This window comes from Dreissena polymorpha, chromosome 3, assembly GCF_020536995.1.
Source record: "Dreissena polymorpha isolate Duluth1 chromosome 3, UMN_Dpol_1.0, whole genome shotgun sequence".
In the NCBI taxonomy this organism is placed as follows: Eukaryota; Metazoa; Mollusca; class Bivalvia; order Myida; family Dreissenidae; genus Dreissena; species Dreissena polymorpha.
This window is the reverse complement of record NC_068357.1, coordinates 106,667,820-106,689,012: the sequence shown is the minus strand read 5'-3', so window position 1 is coordinate 106,689,012 and position 21,193 is coordinate 106,667,820. Positions and strand designations below refer to the sequence as shown.

Sequence of the window (21,193 nt, the reverse complement as noted above, 5' to 3'; positions counted from 1 at the left end):
CTATTATAGCATAAATAAAAAAATATGGGCTGTCCTCCTGTGATTCAAACAAGAGTAAATAAAATGCACATCTTTTAACCCATTGGTAAAATGACAGCCTTAAAGTAACTTTTTTTATAAAATCATGTAAAGTTATATAAATAGAGTGCAAACATATATTAAAGTAATTTATACTACACTGCTTGTTTTTTTACAAGCAGGTGATATTAGTCGTTGAGACCATGTACGCTATGCATATTACATACCCATATCCGATTGTCTATGCAATTTTTAGTTGGTCCCGTTAGCGGCCGACTAAATTTACAGAGCATGTTTTGCAAATCAGTATTTGCTTAGCTAGCTTAGCTATGCTAAGGACTGTAACTCACTATGCTAGGAACGATTACCGCTGCCTGTCTGCACTGCAGATGACGAATGCTTAGGAGCGTCTACTATACTACTGCAGTGGGTTATTTACCAGCTTGTAAGTCGACATTGGCCAGTCTAGTGTTTATCATTGAAATCTGTACATATTGGCTGCTTTCAAGGAAAACGTAGCTTAATGCATGTCAAATAAGATTAGCCTGTGCACACTGATTAGCCTGTGCAATGCGTACAAGCTAATTAAGGACGACAACAGCGAACAACTTCAGTGCCTTTAGCGCTTTGATTTTAGTTTCTCTTGTACTCAGTCTGACTTTATCTGGGTGCCATTTGTACTACAATCATTATAATCATACTCCTGAACTTATGATTATTGCTTTGTCAAATTTAGTATCAGGGATGTTATCATCATGTACAGTAAAATACAGCTACAATTTGCCAATATGTTGAATCACACTCTATAAAGGGTGATATTTATATACTGACATATTTAAGTACAGTGATGTATAGCCTGCAAACATGAACTGGGAACTGACCTTTATGCATGAATATTTTATAAAAGTAAAGTTATGAAGAATAAATTTGTGTCCATACTGGAAGCGATTTTAATCGATTAAAGCTTACCTCACTCAGTATACAATTTAATAGTGTCTGATTGTACACGTTTAAAACATGCACAAACAAACCAAATGAAAATCTAGGAAACAATCCAAGCCTTTAATTTATGCTAATGGAATTAAGGCGTGCCATGTTTCTCACAGTCACTTCAGGTGTGGAAAGTGGAATGCCAATGTCACTTTAAAACTGTTCATCTCCTACCACATTTCAGTGTCGCATGTGATGTGGGCTTAGTGCAGGTGGTGCTGAGCGTGGCGTGGTGCCCGAGCGGCGCGCACATGGCCTCTGCACACCGTTACAAAACGAGGACGGAGTCTCTGCCCAACAGTCTCCCCAATGCCTTGATGTTCGGCAATGGTCAGTTGAACCATGAAGAAAACCCTAACTACCTGGTCTATAAAAAGGTGAGATGTAGTTAAGCAAAAAAGGTTTATTTCCATTACGAATTGGGACTTTAAACTATCGCCCTATCTCTCTTTTAAGCTGTTAAGGAAAACACTTGTATGTCCATTTAATTGCGCACAATTTCATTTTATTGCAAGCAATCAGGATTTCTATAAGGGTATTAAACAGAAAATCATTTTATTTGTAGATAAATTTGATAAAAAAGCTTGTTCTTTTTATGAAAATAAACTTAATTGTATGATAGATCTATTCTGCAATTTATACAAGGTGTTTGACTGAGTTTGGTATCAAGGTCTTTTATTCAAACTTCAACAAAATGTCATAGATGAAAATATACTACAATGGTTACAAAGTTACTTGTCTAACAGTTACCAAAACATGAGCTCAGTTTAGTCTGACTGTCTCAGTCATTACAAGTCAATGCTGGTATTATTCAGGCTTCAGTTGGTTTTTCCTTAATTTTATATTAATGATATTGTCAAAGTCTTTTTAGTATGAACTGTATGTTTGCTGATGATATGTCTCCATCATGCACTTGATTTAACTTGACCTATCTTGCTGTTGGTGTTTTGAACCATTCAGTCTGCCTGACAATATAATCTCAAACTTTTTAATATGTACAGAATGCACAATAGTTAGTGTCCCCATTACCTTACTTATCTTTTATCATAAAGAGTTCAAACATGTTATAATAAGTCAGGGGCTGTAACTCCTACACAACTGTAAAACGATCATTTGCCATAGTATGTAGGATGTATATATAAATGAAACAAATAATAAAAAAATCGATAAAAAGTAAGTTTTATTTTTATCACTCCATGACAAATTAATTGCTTACTTGAAACATATGGCCTATGTGATAATAGTAAACACAACTTGAGTAGTTGAAAGCAACTATCTGTCAATTTGATAAAACTACTTTCCAATTTTATATTGTCTTGTAATAATATATTATTCAAATAAATTCCTCTGACAGCAACTTAAAAATGCTTTTATAATGTTATCTAGATTTGTGAACATTTGTTTTGCAAATCACAACTCAAAACCCTTAAAATGTCTGAACGTAATTGAAAATTAAACAAAATCATGCATTTCCATTTAACAGATTTCCCCAGTTTCTTAGTTGGATTTGGTAAGAATAAGAACTTTGACTCCAATGCACTGGTATAGGATCTCTACATTATGAAATGAATCCACAACCTCTGTCAGCTTTTATAAGAGTCTGTGTATGAGATTACTACATACACATTCTCACACCACAACACTTGGGTTGGGAGAGAGGCAATACTACAGTAACTATCTAACAATATCATTTTTAGCTAATCTATTTTTTGAAAAATACCTTGGCGTCGGCGTCGGCGTCCGGTTAAGTTTTGCGTTTAGGTACACTTTTCTAAAAAGTATCAATGCTATTGCATTCAAACTTGGTACACTTACTAACTATTATGAGGGGACTGGGCAGGCAAAGTTAGATAATTCTGGTTTTCATTTTGACAGAATTATGTGCCCTTTTTATACTTAGAAAATTGAAAATTTTGGTTAAATTTTGTATTTAGGTCCATTTTATTCCTTAAGTATCAAAGCTATTGCTTTCATACTTGCAACACTTACTAACTATCATAAGGGGACTGTGCAGGCAAAGTTATGTAACTTTTACTGGCATTTTGACAGAATTATGTGCCCTTTTTATACTTAAAAAATTGAAAATTTGGTTAAGTTTTGTGTTTAGGTCCATTTTTTTCCTAAAGTATCAAAGCCATTGCTTTCATACTTGCAACACTTACTAACTATCGTAAGGGGACTGTGCAGGCAAAGTTATGTAACTCTGACTGGCATTTTGACGGTTTTATGGGCCCTTTATACTTGAAAATTTGGTTAAGTTTTGTGTTTTGGTCCACTTTACCCCTAAAGCAGGGTTGTCATTATGATTGTAAACAAAGGATTTTTTTGGAAAAGTAACCGATTCGGCCGGGTGTCAAGGGGGCCACCTAGGCCCCCTTGTAGGTCCAGGGCAAGGCCCTGGTAGGGAGGTCAGGTGGGCGAAGCCCTCCGACCGAAAACGAATTATAGACATTTTAGGGACAAAATACTGCTATTCTCAGAGCATAAAAAGTTAAAATGAGGTCTAAAAAGAATAGCGAATTTTAAGATTTTCACATTTTTAGTATACTGTACAATGTAAAAACATATTATATTGATAGATCTTTGCATGTTCCAATAATATCCATTACCCGATAATCCAGTATTATTACGATTTCTTTTTTTTTAAACCAAATTACGCCCAATGTTGACGATGAATGTCGTCCGCCATTTAGTGCAAGTGCATATACAAATTGAATTGTGGGATTAGGAAATTCCGATTGAACATGCGTGAATCACGTGACGCGATTTGAGAGCATTGAGAACCGTTTATATTTAGTAATAACGACAAGTCAAACAGTCAATCTAAACTGTTACATGTACGGTACCTCCTTTCAGAAAAGTTTGCGAAAGTGAAAGTGGATTTCTGAAAATAAAAACGCGCCTTTCTTTAAATTTTACCGAGTACTTTTCATTCCGGATCGTGGTATAACTTGTCAGATCATTCATGCATGTAGACCTATATGTATGCATAGTTTGGCAATCTCAAAACACGTTAGTTACCTACTTATTACATTATGTGTTATGACCATTTGTATAACAAAATGCATTATTTAATTAAAGTATTTTCAAATGCGTATAATTAAATGTGTTATCCGAAATCATTTTCAGATTTCATTATTCATGGAAAATTAAGAAAATTCTAGCAACAGAGACACATTTCTCGTGTTTTTCATGTACAGATTAAAATCATGCCAAAGTTAGACTTCATGTATAACATCACGTCATTCTTCCTTGGAGAAAGCGTGGACTTTAATATTTAGATGCTGAATAACAACTTCGTAGCGCAGAGGTCGCATGGTAGAAAATCAGAGAGCATTTTTTAATATGATTTTTTTAATATGTGGAAACTTTTTCTCTAACTAAAAAAACTAGTTAATTACGCTCTACAGTGCAGCATTTGTTGAGATACGGTCAGTAATAATCTGTCAAATGTACAGCTATTTGATACAATTTCACGTGGAGTCGGCGTGTATTCGGCTGCCCGAGCGCTGATTGGTTGACGTTCTTACCAAGAAGAATTTGATTGACAGCTGAAAAAAATCAATATTGGCCACTCGCTGAGAAATTCATTGAAAACAGTAGCTCTTAGGCGGAGTTAATGGACTGACTGAATGACCGGGCGTCGCTCTACTATAGTACGTTTATTCCTCGTCAATTATTTTAGGTTTGCATGATACAAACTTCCGATCGCAATTTTAAAGATTCGGGAAAAACAACCGATTTTCTGGCGATTTTAACCGATGAGTTCGATCGGCAATCGGTTAATAATGACAACCCTGTAAAGTATCATAGATATTGCTTTCATACTTGGAACACTCGCACACTATCATAAGGGGACAGTAAAGGACAAGTTGCATAACTCTGGTTGTCATTTTTACGGAATTATGGCCCTTTTTTATGTCCCCCACTATAGTAGTGGGGGACATATTGTTTTTGCCCTGTCTGTTGGTCTGTTGGTTAGTTGGTCTGTTGGTTGGTTTGCGCCAACTTTAACATTTGCAATAACTTTTGCAATATTGAAGATAGGAACTTGATATTTGGCATGCATATGTATCTCATGGAGCTGCACATTTTGAGTGGTGAAAGGTCAAGGTCAAGGTCATCCTTACAGGTCAAAGTTCAAATATATGAGTCAAAATCGCTCATTTAATGTACACTTTTGCAGTATTTCAATATTCAAGATAGCAACTTCATATTTGGCATGCATGTGTATCTCATGGAGCTGCACAATTTCAGTGGTGAAAGGTCAAGGTCAAGGTCATCCTTCAAGGTCAGATGTCAAATATATGTGGCCAAAATCGCTCATTTTATGAGTACTTTTGCAATATTGAAGATAGCAACTTGATATTTGGCATGCATGTGTATCTCATGGAGCTGCACATTTTGAGTGGTAAAAGGTCAAGGTCAAGGTCATCCTTCAAGGTCAGAGGTCAAATATATGTGGCCCAAATTGCTAATTTTATAAATACTTTTGCAATATTGAAGATAGCAACTTGATATTTGGCATGCATGTGTATCTAATGGAGCTTCATATTTTTAGTGGTGAAAGGTCAAGGTCAAGGTCATCCTTCAAGGTCAAATATATGGGTCAAAATTGCTCATGTAATGTCACTTCTGCATAATTGAAGCTAGCAATTTTATATTTGAAATGCATGTGTATCTCATGGAGCTGTACATTTTGAGTGGTAAAGGGTCAAGGTCAAGGTCATCCTACAAGGTCAAACGTCATATAGGGGGACATTGTGTTTCACAAACACATCTTGTTGACTTAGTACCTTTGAATATATGGTTACATTTTGTGTTTAGATCCACTTTACTTCTAAAGTATCAAGGCTATTGCTTTTAAACTTTAAATACTTTCATGCTATCATGAGGGTACTGTACCTGGCAAGTTGAATTTTACCTTGACCTTTTAATGACCTTGACTCTCAAGGTCAAATTATTAAATTTTGCTAAAATTGCCATAACTTCTTTATTTATGATTAGATTCGATTGATACTTTGACAAAACAACTCCTACCTGACATACCACAATTGACTCCATCTAAACCATCCCCCACGCCCCCCTCTCCCAAATCCCCCCCCCCTCGAATACCCCCTCAATTTTTTTTTTTTTAAGTAAAGATCATCTTATAAATGACCACCACACCCTTACACTATACCCCCCCCCACCCCCACCCCAAAAAAATAATTTGTATGCCCCCGGTAGGGTGGCATATAGCAGTTGAACTGTCCGTCAGTATGTCAGTCAGTCTGTCTTGTCAGTCGTAAAAAAACTTTAACATTGGCCATAACTTTTTCAATATTGAAGATAGCAACTTGATATTTGGCATGCATGTGTATCTCATGGAGCTGCACATTTTGAGTGGTGAAAGGTCAAGGTCATCCTTCAAGGTCAAATGTCAAATTTATGGTGTCTGTCCGTCCGAAAACTTTAACATCGGCCATAACTTTTTCAATATTGAAGATAGCAACTTGATATTTGGCATGCATGTGTATCTCATGGAGCTGAACATTTGGAGTGGTGGAAGTTCAAGGTCAAGGTCATCCTTCAAGGTCATCCTTCAAGGTAAAAAAAAAAAAAATTCAAAGGGGCGTTCTCATGAAGCTGCACATTTTGAGTGGTGGAAGTTCTAGGTCATCCTTCATGGTCAAGGTCATCCTTCAAAGTCAAAGGTCAAAAAACAAATAAAAAATTTCAAAGCGGCATTATCATGAAGCTGCACATTTTGAGTGGTGGAAGTTCAAGGTCAAGGTCATTCTTCAAGGTCAAGGTCATCCGTCAATGTCAAAGGTAAAAAAAAAATCAAAGTGGCGTTATCATGAAGCTGCACATTTTGAGTGGAGTAGGTTCAAGGTCATCTTTCAAGGTCAAGGTCATCCTTCAAGGTCAAAGGTCAAACAAAACAAAAATTCAAAGGGGCGTTATCATGAAGCTGCACATTTTGAGCGGTGGAAGTTCAAGGTCAAGGTCATCCTTCAAGGTCAACAACAACAAAAAAAATCAAAGCGGCGTTCTCATGAAGCTGTACATTTTGAGTGGTGGAAGTTCAAGGTCAAGGTCATCCTTCAAGGTCATAGGTCATCGTTCAAGGTCAAAGGCCAAAAAATTCAAAGCGGGGTTCTCATGAAGCTGCACATTTTGAGTGGTGGAAGTTCAAGGTCAAGGTCATTCTTCAAGGTCAAGGTCATCCTTCAAGGTCAAAGGTCAAAACAATAATAATTTCAAAGTGGCGTTATCATGAAGCTGCACATTTTTAGTGGTGGAAGTTCAAGGTCAAGGTCATCCTTCAAGGTCAAGGTCATCCTTCAAGGTCAAAGGTCAAAAAAATAATATTTCAAAGCGGCCTTCTCATAAAGCTGCACATTTTGAGTGGTGGAAGAACAAGGTCAGGGTCATCCTTCAAGGTCAAAGGTAAAAAAAAAAAAAAAAAAAAAAATTCAAAGCGGCACAATAGGGGGCATTGTGTTTCTGACAAACACATCTCTTGTTTTTTTCAAACATGGTTAAAAAACACAAATATTTATTTTTATTATTTTATTTTTGAAATACCGTTCAACCATCCCACCCAAGAATCCCCCCCCCCCCAAATTTTTTTTATTTTTTTTTGCATTTTTTTTGGCATTTTTTGAAAATAATGTAATAAATGCCCACACCCCCACACTATACACCCCTCTCCACTCCACCCCTCCCTTCTTTGTGATTTAAATTGAGATGGGTCCCTACACCTTTAAAAAGAAAAATAGATGAGCGGTCTGCACCCGCAAGGCGGTGCTCTTGTTATGGTTTTAGAATTGATGTTTTTTTGTTTAACTATGACAAGCTATATATATATATATATATACAGGCCAGACATCCCGATCTTGGCGGGACAGTCCTGCTTTTGGTGAGTTGGTCCCTGTGTCAGGGGGACCGTTTCATTCTGTGGCATCTCATCTGGATCCAAACTGTTTGCAAAGGCCTTCAAAATTCCGTTCCAGCACTGAAAGAGTTAAAAACATAAATATACAGACTGACAGTCATTGTTTTCTTCAATTCTTACACTAATAATTATAATGTCATATTGGCATTACAGTATTTATAGAGACATGTTATACCTTTAAAAGAACAAATGAAATTGACTGGGAAATGGTGTTCTAGTAGGCACTAGGTTGTCTAGGGGTTGGGGCTTGGACCCCAAAAGTTTTACTGCCTATGAGCCTCATGGTGCCTGATCCAACACTATATATCCAGGGTTAGGTTTAAGAAGCAGTTTTTTATTTGAAATATCTTTAAGATTTTCCTTGCTTTAATTGTTCACTAAAACTCATATACATTTATTAACTGATGTTTCAAAATTAAATATGATCTATAAATAAAATACAGCTTTAGAATTGCGGAAATTACCTGAATGAAGAAAGAATCGCCACCTTTGATTACAAGAGAAAAGCAACATACTTTCATGCTTCACCAAGTAGATATATCGATAATGACAGTTCATTATTATACGCTAATGCATAGCAGAAAAGCGTGAAATTTCTTGCAAAATCAATCCAATGTCCACACCATCCTAGCAATACATACTTGTTCACCTTGGTAATGATGTAACTGCAAAAATTTCTCAGAATGATGGATCTATAGGAATGTCTTCATTTTTGAGCTAGGGTGGCAGATAGGTGCATTTTGGTTTGAAGATTTCTGTATTAGATCCACCACATTTTGATTAAGATGAGTCAGAATGGGCTAGGGTATGTGGTGAACACAGCCAGAAAATTGTCCATTATGTGACTTTTGTATACCCCTCCCAGATGTGAAACAAAGTGCTTATACTGACACTTTTGTCTTTCTGTCTGTATGTCTGTATGTAGACAACCACAATTTAATATTACACACTTCATATTTAACTTTTTTGTCTTTTGGTTAAAAATTAGAGGAAATATGTTTACAGCTATTTTGCTATAGAAGTCTATTCAAACTATTTCCCCCTTGGGTTTGTCCAGTTTTCACCCCAGGTGATGAAACTAAGTAGAAGGCCAGTATACAATGTTCCATTCCAAATATGACACATCTGGATGTGCAGTTATGCGCTTAGTGTCTGTAGTGACAATAGTAAGTCGAGTCGCGGTGGTGTGTCCGCCTTGCGATCGGGAGGTCAAGGGTTCGATCCCCATTGTTGGAGCGTTCTTCAGATTTCCCCCATAGACACCAAGTACTGGTTCTAGTCCCAGGAAACGGACTTGAGAGTGTTTCAAATAAGCCCTATGCTTTCTATGCAATCAAGCTAAAATAAATAGGTTTAAACTAATAGTAACAATAAGAATGATTCAGGAGTTCATAATAAGCATAACTTTTGTAAATTTTAACCTAGGATGATGAAAATTTGCGATTGCTCACCTAAATATCATAACTAAGCAACAATAGCAAGTTTTGATGTTTTATAATGAAAATCTGAGAGAAATTTCTGAGGGCAAACAGACTTAAAGAGGATCAGACATTTTTAAACCTTTTGCACCCCTAAAGTTTGATGTCATAGCCAATTTATTTCTGATAGTGTAAACATTTTATTTTTGCTGTATAGAACTAATACAAATGAAATAAAATTAGTGTTTAGAAATGATATTTGTTTCACAATATCATGTACACTTATTCTAACAACCTGACGTTGATGGTTTGTCCTCATGAATCAGTGAGAATGTGCTGATGGTCTGTTGCCTGTTAATAAACACACTGCCATCATAAACACAGTTCTCCAATGCACTTGTTTCCTACTTGTGATATCTCTAGTCATCATGGCAGCCTGTAAACAGTGGCCACCTGCCAGATTTCTACTGGCAGTGCGATCTATCTTGCTTCTTATTCACTTCATTAAGACAATTACTGCAAAATAATGATACCTAGGTAATATGTAAATAGATGTTGAATTTACTTTTGCCAAATTTTTAGCGGGAACATTTGCAGGATAGTCCAAGCTACATGTATCTTACCGTAGTTCAAATGTTCGTGTCCGGGTTGGTGCAGGGGACAAAAATATTTATAAATTGCACTCGTCCTGAAGGACAAGTGCATTAAAATTTTCACTCGTCCTGCAAACACATGCACTTGTCCTTCAAATATGTGTGAAAGAAAGATTGCAAAGGACTGATATGACAAACAATGTTTCCTATATCACTGCTAAAATGCTGCTTACTTAGTTATTCATGCCAGCTGATCACAGAAGAAATGTTAACTTACTTTATTTATGAGGAACACAAAATAAATAAATGAAGACAAATTTGTTTTTTCCTTTTTCTAATGCTTGCGTGCTTTCCATTTCGGATGGTTGAACATCGCTCCTGCCCCCATTAAAGAACGCTCAGACATTTTTCAGATGAAATTCAAACTGGTTTAAAACCGTACTTCGCAGTAAAATAATTCCTTAAAAAAAATCAATACTTACAGTGAATGAAGTCAGATGGTTCCCTGTCAACATGGACACGCAAAGTTTACACCAAAAAGCCAATATTTACTCGGGACACAGTCTCGCATAACAACGCGCACCTGCTGTATGAAATTTACAATTACGATTTCAGGTTCATTCGCGATCTACTTTCGGAATAGATATGCTTTAAGAAATGATTTTATTTAATGAAAAAGAGTCTAACTGGTCAGAAAATACATATTTTAACATCAGTTTTTTTTCACTTGTCCTGTAGGACGAGAGCTTTAGGGAAATTCACTCGTCCTTTCAAGATTTCACTCGTCAATACGAGCGGACGAGTGGAATTTTTGTCCCCTGTGGTGTATGCCTCAGTGCTCTCCCAAAAATTAACCTTCTGTATATCCATATCTCTGTTTCTAATACAGGTATTTATTTGAATCTTCTCACAGGTGTTGGGGGGTCATTGTTAAAGATCATTAACCAATTTCCATAGTCTCTGCCATTAAGCATAATGGTGCCGATTTTTGTACTTAGAAATTTCAGGTTGATCTTTGCATGCAGCTTCCTCATCTGTACATGCCACAGATATTGAAATAAAACTTGATATTGTGTGTTCAGGGTCATTATGAACATTCACTGACCGAAACCTTTAACTGTGCCAAGCCTTTTAGCAGGATTGTGCCCCTTTTGTACTTTTACTAGTCTAGTAAAGTTTTCTGTGCAAGAAATATTTTAACCCATTTATGCATAGTGTCTAGAAAAAAGGCCTTGGCAAACAGGGTAGACCCAGATGAGACGCCGCATGATGCGGCACGCGTCTCATCAGGGTCTGCGCTGTTTGCTTAAAGGAATTTCTGTAAGAAATATTCTAAATATAGAAATAAATATACTAGACATCCCTAATTTTGGAAATAAATTGATCTAATTTTGAAGGATGGGAGAGTCCACTATAGTCATAAATGGGTTAATGATGGAAAGTGCAGGAGATCCAGAGCTCTTGCTTTCATAGTGTCACAGCAGACATGGTGAAAGCCCATCGGACATTGCCATCAAACTTTTCTTAAAGGCCGACAGTGAAATGCATGATTGTGGAACTTACTGTCCGGTAATTTTTGCTCAAAATAATACCCTCTTGCAGTTTCACAACACTATTTTTCTGTGGTTACCAGTTAATTATATTCCCAGACATAGAAATACATTTTTCTTCAACAATTGTAACAAATGTCAGTCGTACACTCGCAGCATCGATAAATTTAGAGAAAGATGCAAAACATTTAATGATTTGTCTCAAGTTGTCGCAGAACGACATCAGACTTATAAACTACATGTATTGGTCCTTAAAAGAATTCTGACATATGATTTTATGTTACGTTTAATACACATTCCAAACATGATTACAAGATGGCAGACAATTAAAAGAAAAAAACGCTTATCAGCGAAAATGACAAATAACACTCAAATTTAAGACAGACATCATATAATTAGTATGGGTTAATGAAAAGTGTGTGTCATTCAAGGATGTAGAATACTCTTTAAATACAAATAAAAAAAAGTATTACATTTTAATGTATAGAATATAATTATGTCACAGAATAATGCATTTGGGACTGCATGGTTGGGTCAAGCCTCTCAAGGTCATTGTTTCTTAATAAAGATATTGGTTTCCACTCAATACTATGAAGATGGAATTATCGCGATATAATTTTGCCTGTTGTCAGCTTTGAAGCATACCTTGCTTGCATTTAACTTAATTAAATTAGGAAAATTTGAAAATCTAGTTTTAAGACATTCTTTACATGGTCACTTTTCGAGCTTTTATTAGCGAAATTTCAGCTTAGTTAACACTAACAATAAATCTGCTACATATATTCAATTTCAAAATATATCTGTGGTCGTAATATAAGGTGACTGACAGAAAAAAGTCAGTATACTATCGAAACGAAATGATAATTGAGAGTGCTTCCTTGAGACAGCTCTTGTTCCATGTGTTTATAAAGAAGGAATGTAAAATCAGTGTGTTGGCACTCAGTGTAACTACAGTACAGCCCACATGGAACCAACATAATCTTCGGTCACACCACGGCGAGAATGGTTAGTACATGGCGGCCGCGTCGTGTGTTCACGCGGCGTATCGCTGAGGCACTCGGAATTGAATTGCGCAATGGCGCCGAGTCTGTATTAACCTCGACGTACTTTCTTGGAATAAATCCGCCGCATACGTACGCGGTATTGACTGAAAAGATATACACCTTCATGTACATAGCGTAGAAACCTAGCTTTACTTTACGCTACTTTCATAGTTATTATTTTCACGTTTTAATAAGCGATATAGCACGTAATGGGCTTTAACAAATTATGGTTGAATTAATTACACACAACTGTAAATTTGTCGTTCGATTCTTAAATGAGCATTATTAAATTTGTAATCCGAATTTTAATGCTAACCAGGCATTCTCAGAAAACAGATGCCTTTTCTGTCGCTGACTGTTTGTGTTTGAATATAATGACAATAGATGAAGTTATTCTATTTTGATGATGGGATGTTGCCAGTTGTCGATGTCCTAGTTAAAAAAATTAATTAAGTCATTGACATGTACGTTACATGCCTCGCCATGATTTCTCACTATCAGACAGTTTACTACACATGACATACTATCGTGCAGTTTGATATGCATGGCATACTAGGCAGGTGACGACACATGACATAATTTCTGGAAGTTTACAATATTTGACATACAATGAGACAGTTTACAACACATGAAATAATGTCAGGCAGTTTACAATACATGTATATGACATTATATCAAGCAGTTTTCAATATATGGTATTATGTCAGACAGTTCTTAACATTTCACATACTATCAGGCAGTTTACAATATATGACAGTTTACAGCACATGGCATACAGTAGGTATCAGGCAGATAACAGCATACAACACATGACATACTATCAGACAATTTACAACTCATGACAAATCATATGGCAGTGCACAACATAATCAAGTAGTTTACAATACACTGTACATGGCATACTATTAGGCAGTTTAAAACTCATGACTACTATTGTAAGTTTATAACAAATGACATACTATAAGGAAGTAATGACATGAAATACTGTCAGACAATTAATAATGCATGGCATACAGTTTACATGGTATGAAATGTTACAGTAAGAAAATTATCTAAGTATGGTGTTAATAGAGTTAAATTAAGTTGAGATGGTTGTGTTAAGTTTAATCATACAAGAGGTGCATGGAGCCTATGTATTCTTATTTTGCTCGTAATATAATGCCCAATAATGCGGTATTATACCACTATAAATATTTAAATACTTTATTCAAGAAATTTCATCTAGAAAGAAATTTGTGTTCTCATGCATAACTTTAATAACACAACATTAACTGTAAACATGAATCAAAACTGGGATCATCGCTTTTTTACGGTCAATGCAAAGAAAAAGGGGGTTTTACCAGTTTGATTGCTAGTTACACCAGAATTAATCACTAACTAAATTACACTTCAACACCGTTATTTCGAAGTCGTCGGGACCGTAAAAAAACTTCGGATTAACGATTATTCGAAATAAACATTTGACAGAAGACTTCTTTCTCTGTACAAATAAAACGTTGTGGAATTCGCATGGTTCGATTACACGCTTATATATATAATGGTTTTACTTAAAAAAAACGTAAACTAGTCAGATAGCAATAGATTTCTATTTGTAACAAACGGAGGAATAAAACGATTCTTTTTCTTCTTCTTTTATTTTTCTCTAATTACAGAACATATAAAATACCATGAACAGCACACATTATAATACATGTAAATACATATATGTACATTTTCGGAAATGAATAAACTTTTTTTTAATAAGACGCGATGTCTCTCTGAACATCGGCGTTAGCAGCACTAAACTGGACGCATGTAACATATTTCTCCAATTTGTCAAGGACATTCAACAATTCACTTCCGCCCGTGTTTTGCTCGCAGAACTGCCTTACGTCGTTGATGCGATCACACATTGATTGGATATCATGTTTATTCTTGTGTTGTCGGCCTCGTCGTCGTCGCTGAATTCATCTTTTAAGTACTGCATCCGCTGATCGCTGGCGGATTAAGTCGCAGAAGACAAAGGTGTAATTATCGGTTTTTGACGTGCAAAGCGCAGACGACAAAGATGTGAAATTACGCTGAGTGTTTTGCAGTTTTGACTTCGGATTAAAGATTGATAATTAGGTGCGAATGAGGTGTTGGGACCGACAGAATCACTTCGAATTAACGATTTCTTCGGTTTAAACGAAGTTCGGATTAACAATGAAATTTTACATTAAACAAAGAAGAACCAAAATCGGGACCCGGAAAATACTTCGAAATAACGGTGACTTTGGATTATCGGTGTTCGAAATAACGGTGTTGAAGTGTACCGTAATTACTCTATGTTTTCGGACACTTAAAAATAATTATTTATTTTCTTGTCCGAAAATTTAGATACGAAAAATATTAAAAAATTACAGGTGTCCGAAAATTTAGAGACAAAAAATAATGGGTCCGAAAATTATAATTATATTGAAATAAATGCATTAAATCAATGTACAATAATTTTCGTGTGATTAACTCTTCTTTTTCTGCTTAAAAAAATAAAAAAACAACGTCACAGCTTTGCTAACTCTTGCCAGAAATGGTATAGAACAAAAACGTACAAACAGAAAACATTCTGCTTCTTAATAGGACGACACTTTCAAATGCTGTTGGGAAAATCAATTACTTTCTACCGGTATACATGGCTATTTACTCAATTACGCGAATGTAATGGTCCTTTGCCCTCAGGCACGAATCTGCAAGGTTTTATGACCTTAATCCCGTTGTAAAAATCCATGATCAAAGTGTCACAACATAAGCGAAAACAGGGCCGAAGTCTTTAGAAGAGCGCGGTAAAATATACTGTCTGAAAATTAAGAGAAATTAATTATGGACGAAAACCCGTATGTCCGAAAATTTAGAGTCACGAAAAATATTTATTTTTGCTAAAAAAGAGGGTGTCAGAAAACTTAGAGTGTCCAAAAACATGAGTAATTACGGTAGCGTCTTTAATGATTTTAATCAGATGTATCTTTAGAGACAGAAAATGTAAACATTAATGCCAAATCATGACATGTGACTACACACATAATTTAAGTATACTAGTGTTGCAAAATTAATGACCTATTTCTAGTCAAACATGCCTACAACAATTGTATGTATTTGTTAGAGGCTTTACAAGTCAAGGAACTTTATTATTTTTAGATGGAGCAGATAGTGGAGCGAATGCAGGACGAGCATACAGGCGTGCCAGTCCGAACAGTGAAGAGTTTCATGTCCAAAGTGCCCAGCGTTTTCACAGGTCAGTAACATGTTCATTGTGAGCTTTTGTGATTGCCTAAAGCCCGTTGTTGGTAGTCTTTTGTCCTTTGGCAACACTTGCCTTGTTAACACTCTAGAGGCCCCTTTGTTTTCCACTCTTGCATGAAAACTTGGTCAAACGATTAGTCCCAATGAAATCTTGGCCATTGAAATGGATTCATATGAGGTAAATAACTAGGTTTTTATGTCAAATAAAACAAAAGCATATCAACGCTCCAGATTTTAATTTTGTCCCAATTATTATTCTGCCAAGTTTGAATTTGGGGTTAGTGGGGTCAAAAACTAGGTCGCTGGTTCAAATTAAAATGTTGTATGCAATATGTATTGTCCAATATACATGAAACTGTGTTTCATGAACATAAGTCCGATTGATAGCTTGACTGAGTTAGAACCTGAGTGAAGATGGGTCAAAAATGATAGCTTGACTGAGTTAGAAACTGAGTGAAGAGGGGTAAAAAATTGTGTCACTAATTCAGATTAAAGAAAAAGCTTTTAACTTTTTACAGGCTGCATTTATTGCCCTATTTTCATGAAACTTTGTGAGAACAATTGTCCCAATTATATCCAAAAGAGCCCAAAAATAGGTCATCTAGGGTAAAAAAATCAATGTCCCTAGATCAAATTTCTCGTTTTTATGCCTTATAATCATGGTCTATAGCAGGGTATCCTTTGCATTCATAATCCCGATTGCATTGTTCCTCATATAAATATGAAGCCAGAGCTCTAGATAAGAGGCGTATCTGCGTATTTACGTATTGAAAAAATAAAAAAACGCATTAAAAATCGGCCCAGTACGTTACAAAACGCTTTACAAATCTTGGTACGTATTTTAAATCGATTAAAGTGCGTAACCGGTTTAACAATTATCCAGTTAAGTTTTTAGTGTAAGGTAACCTTTGAATCAAAAGTAAGTCAATCAAAATAAGTTTGTAATGAAAATGGCGGCCCATCATGTTTGTGGATCGAAAAGGGACGTTTTAAGCAACTTACGGGAAGATTTTTTAAAGAAAGACTGTTCATATCGTCTTTTTAAATATATTCTGTTTGCATTTGAAAATATAAATATAAATAACAAATAATAATACTATTTCTAGATTAAACACGCCTTTTACTTTTTCCGTTTTCTATGGAAATGGAAAATACCCCTAAATATTCCTAACCCTTTATGGCTGAAACAAAGCGTAAAATACGCATTGACAATAATATCAGGGGGTGAAATACCCTTTAGACTAAATCCTTATCTGGAGCTCTGTATGAAGCAATATTTAAATGGTCTTTATGGGTTTTTTTTAAATGGGCTTTTTGGTACTTAATTTATTTCTTTTGAGTTTTTAAGATAGGCAAAAGTTCTAAACCCTTGATAAAACTTTTATTGTACTTCACTTACAATTCGCAAGACCATTAAAATCAAAGAAAATAAAAGTATGAACATGCAAAAGCATGTTTTTGACTGGAGTTGAAATGATAGAAGGCTTCAGTTTGTATAGGTTTGTAAACAAAATATCTAAATGCTGAGTTGCAAAAGTTTATGCTCTGAATAGTAAATCATTACATTGGTTGTCATGCAAGTATATTTCATTGTAACTCATGTGTATCTCATGGATGAGATTCTGCCTATAATTAGCTGAAGTCCTTCCTACATCCAATTTGAAATTGTGTATGCAAATGTTCATTACAAACAGCCCTACTTGCTTGGTCTATTTGGACAAATGGTGTTTAGTATTACTTTTTTGAGGTAGAACGGATTTTGTCTTGTTGTAACCAATCTGTTTTGTAAATCATGTTGTTCTTACAGACACTCTCAGATAAGATGCACACACATTAGTTATAATGTCTGATTAAAAACGAGGACTGTACTTTGGCACTTTTGGGGGTGTAATAAATTGCTTATGTTGGTCTGCCTGTAAGGGCTTTTGAATTATTTTAAATTGATATTTTAACGGTGCCCATTGTCTTATTCAAGAAGTTTTCATCGAGTATTCACCCCACTTGTTGAAAATGTTTATGGGTATAAGGTTTATTAGCGAACATAATTTAAACAATAATATTGAATTATTGCCCTTGTATAGTACACAAATTATTTTGATTCTTACACGGTTTTTACCAAAGATTTATACCATGTATCTTATTTTTCTTGTGTAGTATTTTATGTGAAGTTCCGCCCATAAAAATAACTTTCAGCTGTTCTGTCAATCAGATCTCCGCCCTTAATAACAGCCACAGTGGATTATTACCCTGGTGGGAAATGAATCAGCATGTTCTGTTTAGTTACAGCGCGTGCTTTCAGTGTATAAGCTCCGCCCATAATTATTGCAAACTAACCCATAGACAATTTTCTTTAGTTTTTATGAAATTTGGCCCGTGCCGTGTTAGAATCTTGTATCATTTTTTCTTTAATCTTAATTTTTTTTTTTGTTTAATATCTCCATGACATTAAATTAATTATTTTAAACTGGTATTCCATTGAACTGACGTTTCAACTTATTTGTTTATAAAGGAAAAGTTGTTTTCATTTTTTTGAGATTTGCTGTTTCAATATGAAATGACACATTCAGGCCTTGACATTCAAAGCATCAATTTGTGTATTGATTTTCACACTTATGCATGGCTATTAATGCGTTTTAATGATGATGACAAGGTAAATACTCTACTACAGTACTTATTAGCTCAGATGACAGACTTGGGTATTGTTTATTGTGCAATAATGTTTAATGCACCAAGCATTGCTGTCAGTCATTGAGATTTACAGAATCTCAGGGGATTTTACAAAAAGTTGCATCTTATGTGTTGTTATAATTTGTCATCATTTCCAACTTCTTATTTCATCTAATTTTATAATGCCCATGTTAAACTAAAATACAGTTGAGTTTTACAAGTTTCACAACTTAATGACATGCTCATATGATGCATATTTTATTTGGTATTTCAACTCAACTAAACCATTGTTTAACCCTTTACCACGTATATACATATTTTCATACATTTATAGTCCCTTAGAAATATATGTTTTATTAAAGGCCTTTCTTACTAGATTCAAGTTTTAAAGCTTCATTTCCAACCCTTTGATACTGATGAGCAGCAAACAGCATAAAACCTGCGAGTTACTCGCAGGCTGTTCTGATCTTATTCTGTTTGTACATAGCCGTTTTCACTTTGCTTCTAAGTGGGAAAGGGTTAAGGCCCTTTATTCAAATGAAAAACACTAGGTTGGGTTGTTTTTGGTTGTCATTCATTGTTTGAAGATTTTGACTCAAAGTGCAATGTACTTCAAAATGCAATGTGATTCCAATTATGTTAAATTTTTGCTAAGTATGTATTTGTAATGCAAATGTTTGAAAACCAAGTGTTTTAAATAAAAGTGCTGGACTTTTGAGTGGAAGAAAGTTTAAAAATATTTTCTAAATTTGGGATTATGTTTCTCTTCTTCTTTTGCAGGACAGGACCTTATTACATGGATGATGAAAAACCTGGATGTCGAAGACCAAGGTATGTGGGTTGTTTTCCATGCTATGTTATGTTATTGTGATTGCCCTCTGTCTGTAGGTAGTCATGCATCATCACATTTGCGTTATGAGGAAACATTTATGGCCCAATCTTCCCGAAACAGGTCAGAACATTTTTCCCTAGAAAAGATTGGCCTAGTTCAAAACTGTGTAATATGTTATTAAAAAACTAGTTCATTAGTTCAGATTAAAGAAAAGAATATGGAGACTGTAGAGGCCAGATTAATCATCCAATCTTCATGAAATTTTTTCAGAACACTTGTCCCAATTATAATTCAGATGAGTAAGAAACTGGGGCATTGTGCATTTAAAACAAGGTCAACGCACATTGTCAAATTTATCAAAAAGGTCGCGAGCACTGTAGAAGTCAAGTTTTTTTTGTAGCTATTTTCATGGAACTTGTTCTTGCGGAGGTTTAATCATTACACAGTCAGCCTACTTGAGATCTTCCAGAAACACCCAGCACTGGTTCTTCCCAGATAACAGTCTTGCACAAATATCGCAATGTCAATCAGGGTCAGAGAAATTAAGAATTTTTTTGGGGAAAGGGGATGTAAGAGTGAGTTTAAGAGCTAAGCCCCCCCCCCCCTTCCCCCCTTGTGGAAGCTTACTGAGTGGGAATTGAACCTTTGAATCTAAACTTGTATTTAACGTAGATACCGTAGATACAATGCAAGACTAGATGAGTAGTACATTGTGTTATGGACATTAGCCTTTAGTTGAAAATTGCAAAACAACTGTAAATGTATGTTGACTATCCATATGAAGTTAACTCATTCTCTATTTGGTCTGACAATCTCTATGGATTTAAATTAATGTAGGAGGGGAATAATAGGAGCCCTGTTCTGAAAAAACTGGGCTAAATGCTTGTGTCTAGAGTGTTGTCCCAGATTGTAATGTGCAGTTGGCTCTGCCTAATCAGTGACAACACTTTCTGCTTTTATGGAATTTTTTGAAAGTCTCTACTTAATGACAGGCAGTTCAGGCATAAAGTGAAGTCCCTGATTAGCCTTTGCGGACTTCACGGGCTAATATGGGACGACATAAAGCATATGCATCTAGCCTAATAATCCTTGAAAAAAGCTCATATATATGCACTATAAATAGAGATAATGAGCTATTTGAAGAACAGTTGAATTCGAGAATTGCACCTTGCTTATAAGAGGAAAGGAAGAGCAATTTAAATTAAGTGTACTCATATACTGTACTGTGTGGGGATGCTTCTCTTCTTCATTTAAAAAACACCCTTAATGTTAAGAGATGAAACTGTCTTACAAATAAACATGTAAAGAATATTTTACAATCTCAATCTAGATTTGGTTTGAATTGATAAAAAAGTTGATGATCAAAATGATGAAAGAAAACAAAAAGAAGTTAAAATATGTGTTTTTTAATTTAAAGGTTTGTTGTTTATAGCCTACTTGAGCACAATGTGCTCGTGTTAAGCTTTTGTGATCGCCTTTTATCCGTCATGCACTGTGCGTTGTGCTGTGTCAACATTTTCCTTGTTAACACTCTAGAGGCCACTTTTATTGACCAAACTTCATGAAATTTGGTCAGAAGATTTGTCCAGATGATATCTTGGACAAGTTCGAAAATGGTTTCTGTTGGTTTAAAAACATGGCTGTTAGGGTGCGGGGCACTTTGCCAGATATGGTTATAGTATAACCTTGTTTACACTCTAGAGGCCACATTAATTGTCCGATCATCATGAAACTTGGTCAGAAAATTTTCCCCAATAATATCTTGGAGGAGTTCGAAAATGGTTCTGGATGCTTAAAAAAAATGGCCGCCAGGGGCCGGGGCATTTTTCCTTATATGGCTATTTATATGGCTATAGCAAAAATTTGTTAACACTATAGGCC

The 21,193-nt window shown here is 35.4% G+C and overlaps 1 protein-coding gene across 1 annotated transcript in view; it reads left to right on the top strand.

The window, feature by feature from the left end:
- Positions 1-21,193, top strand: part of LOC127870877 (regulator of G-protein signaling 7-like) — a 138,023-nt gene that overhangs the window by 54,819 nt on the left and 62,011 nt on the right. The window contains exons 2-4 of the mRNA XM_052413453.1: positions 1,193-1,385; positions 15,709-15,805; positions 19,261-19,311. Coding sequence (XP_052269413.1) covers positions 1,260-1,385; positions 15,709-15,805; positions 19,261-19,311 — 274 coding nt within the window. The 5' untranslated portion in view covers positions 1,193-1,259. The remainder of the gene's footprint in view (positions 1-1,192; positions 1,386-15,708; positions 15,806-19,260; positions 19,312-21,193) is intronic.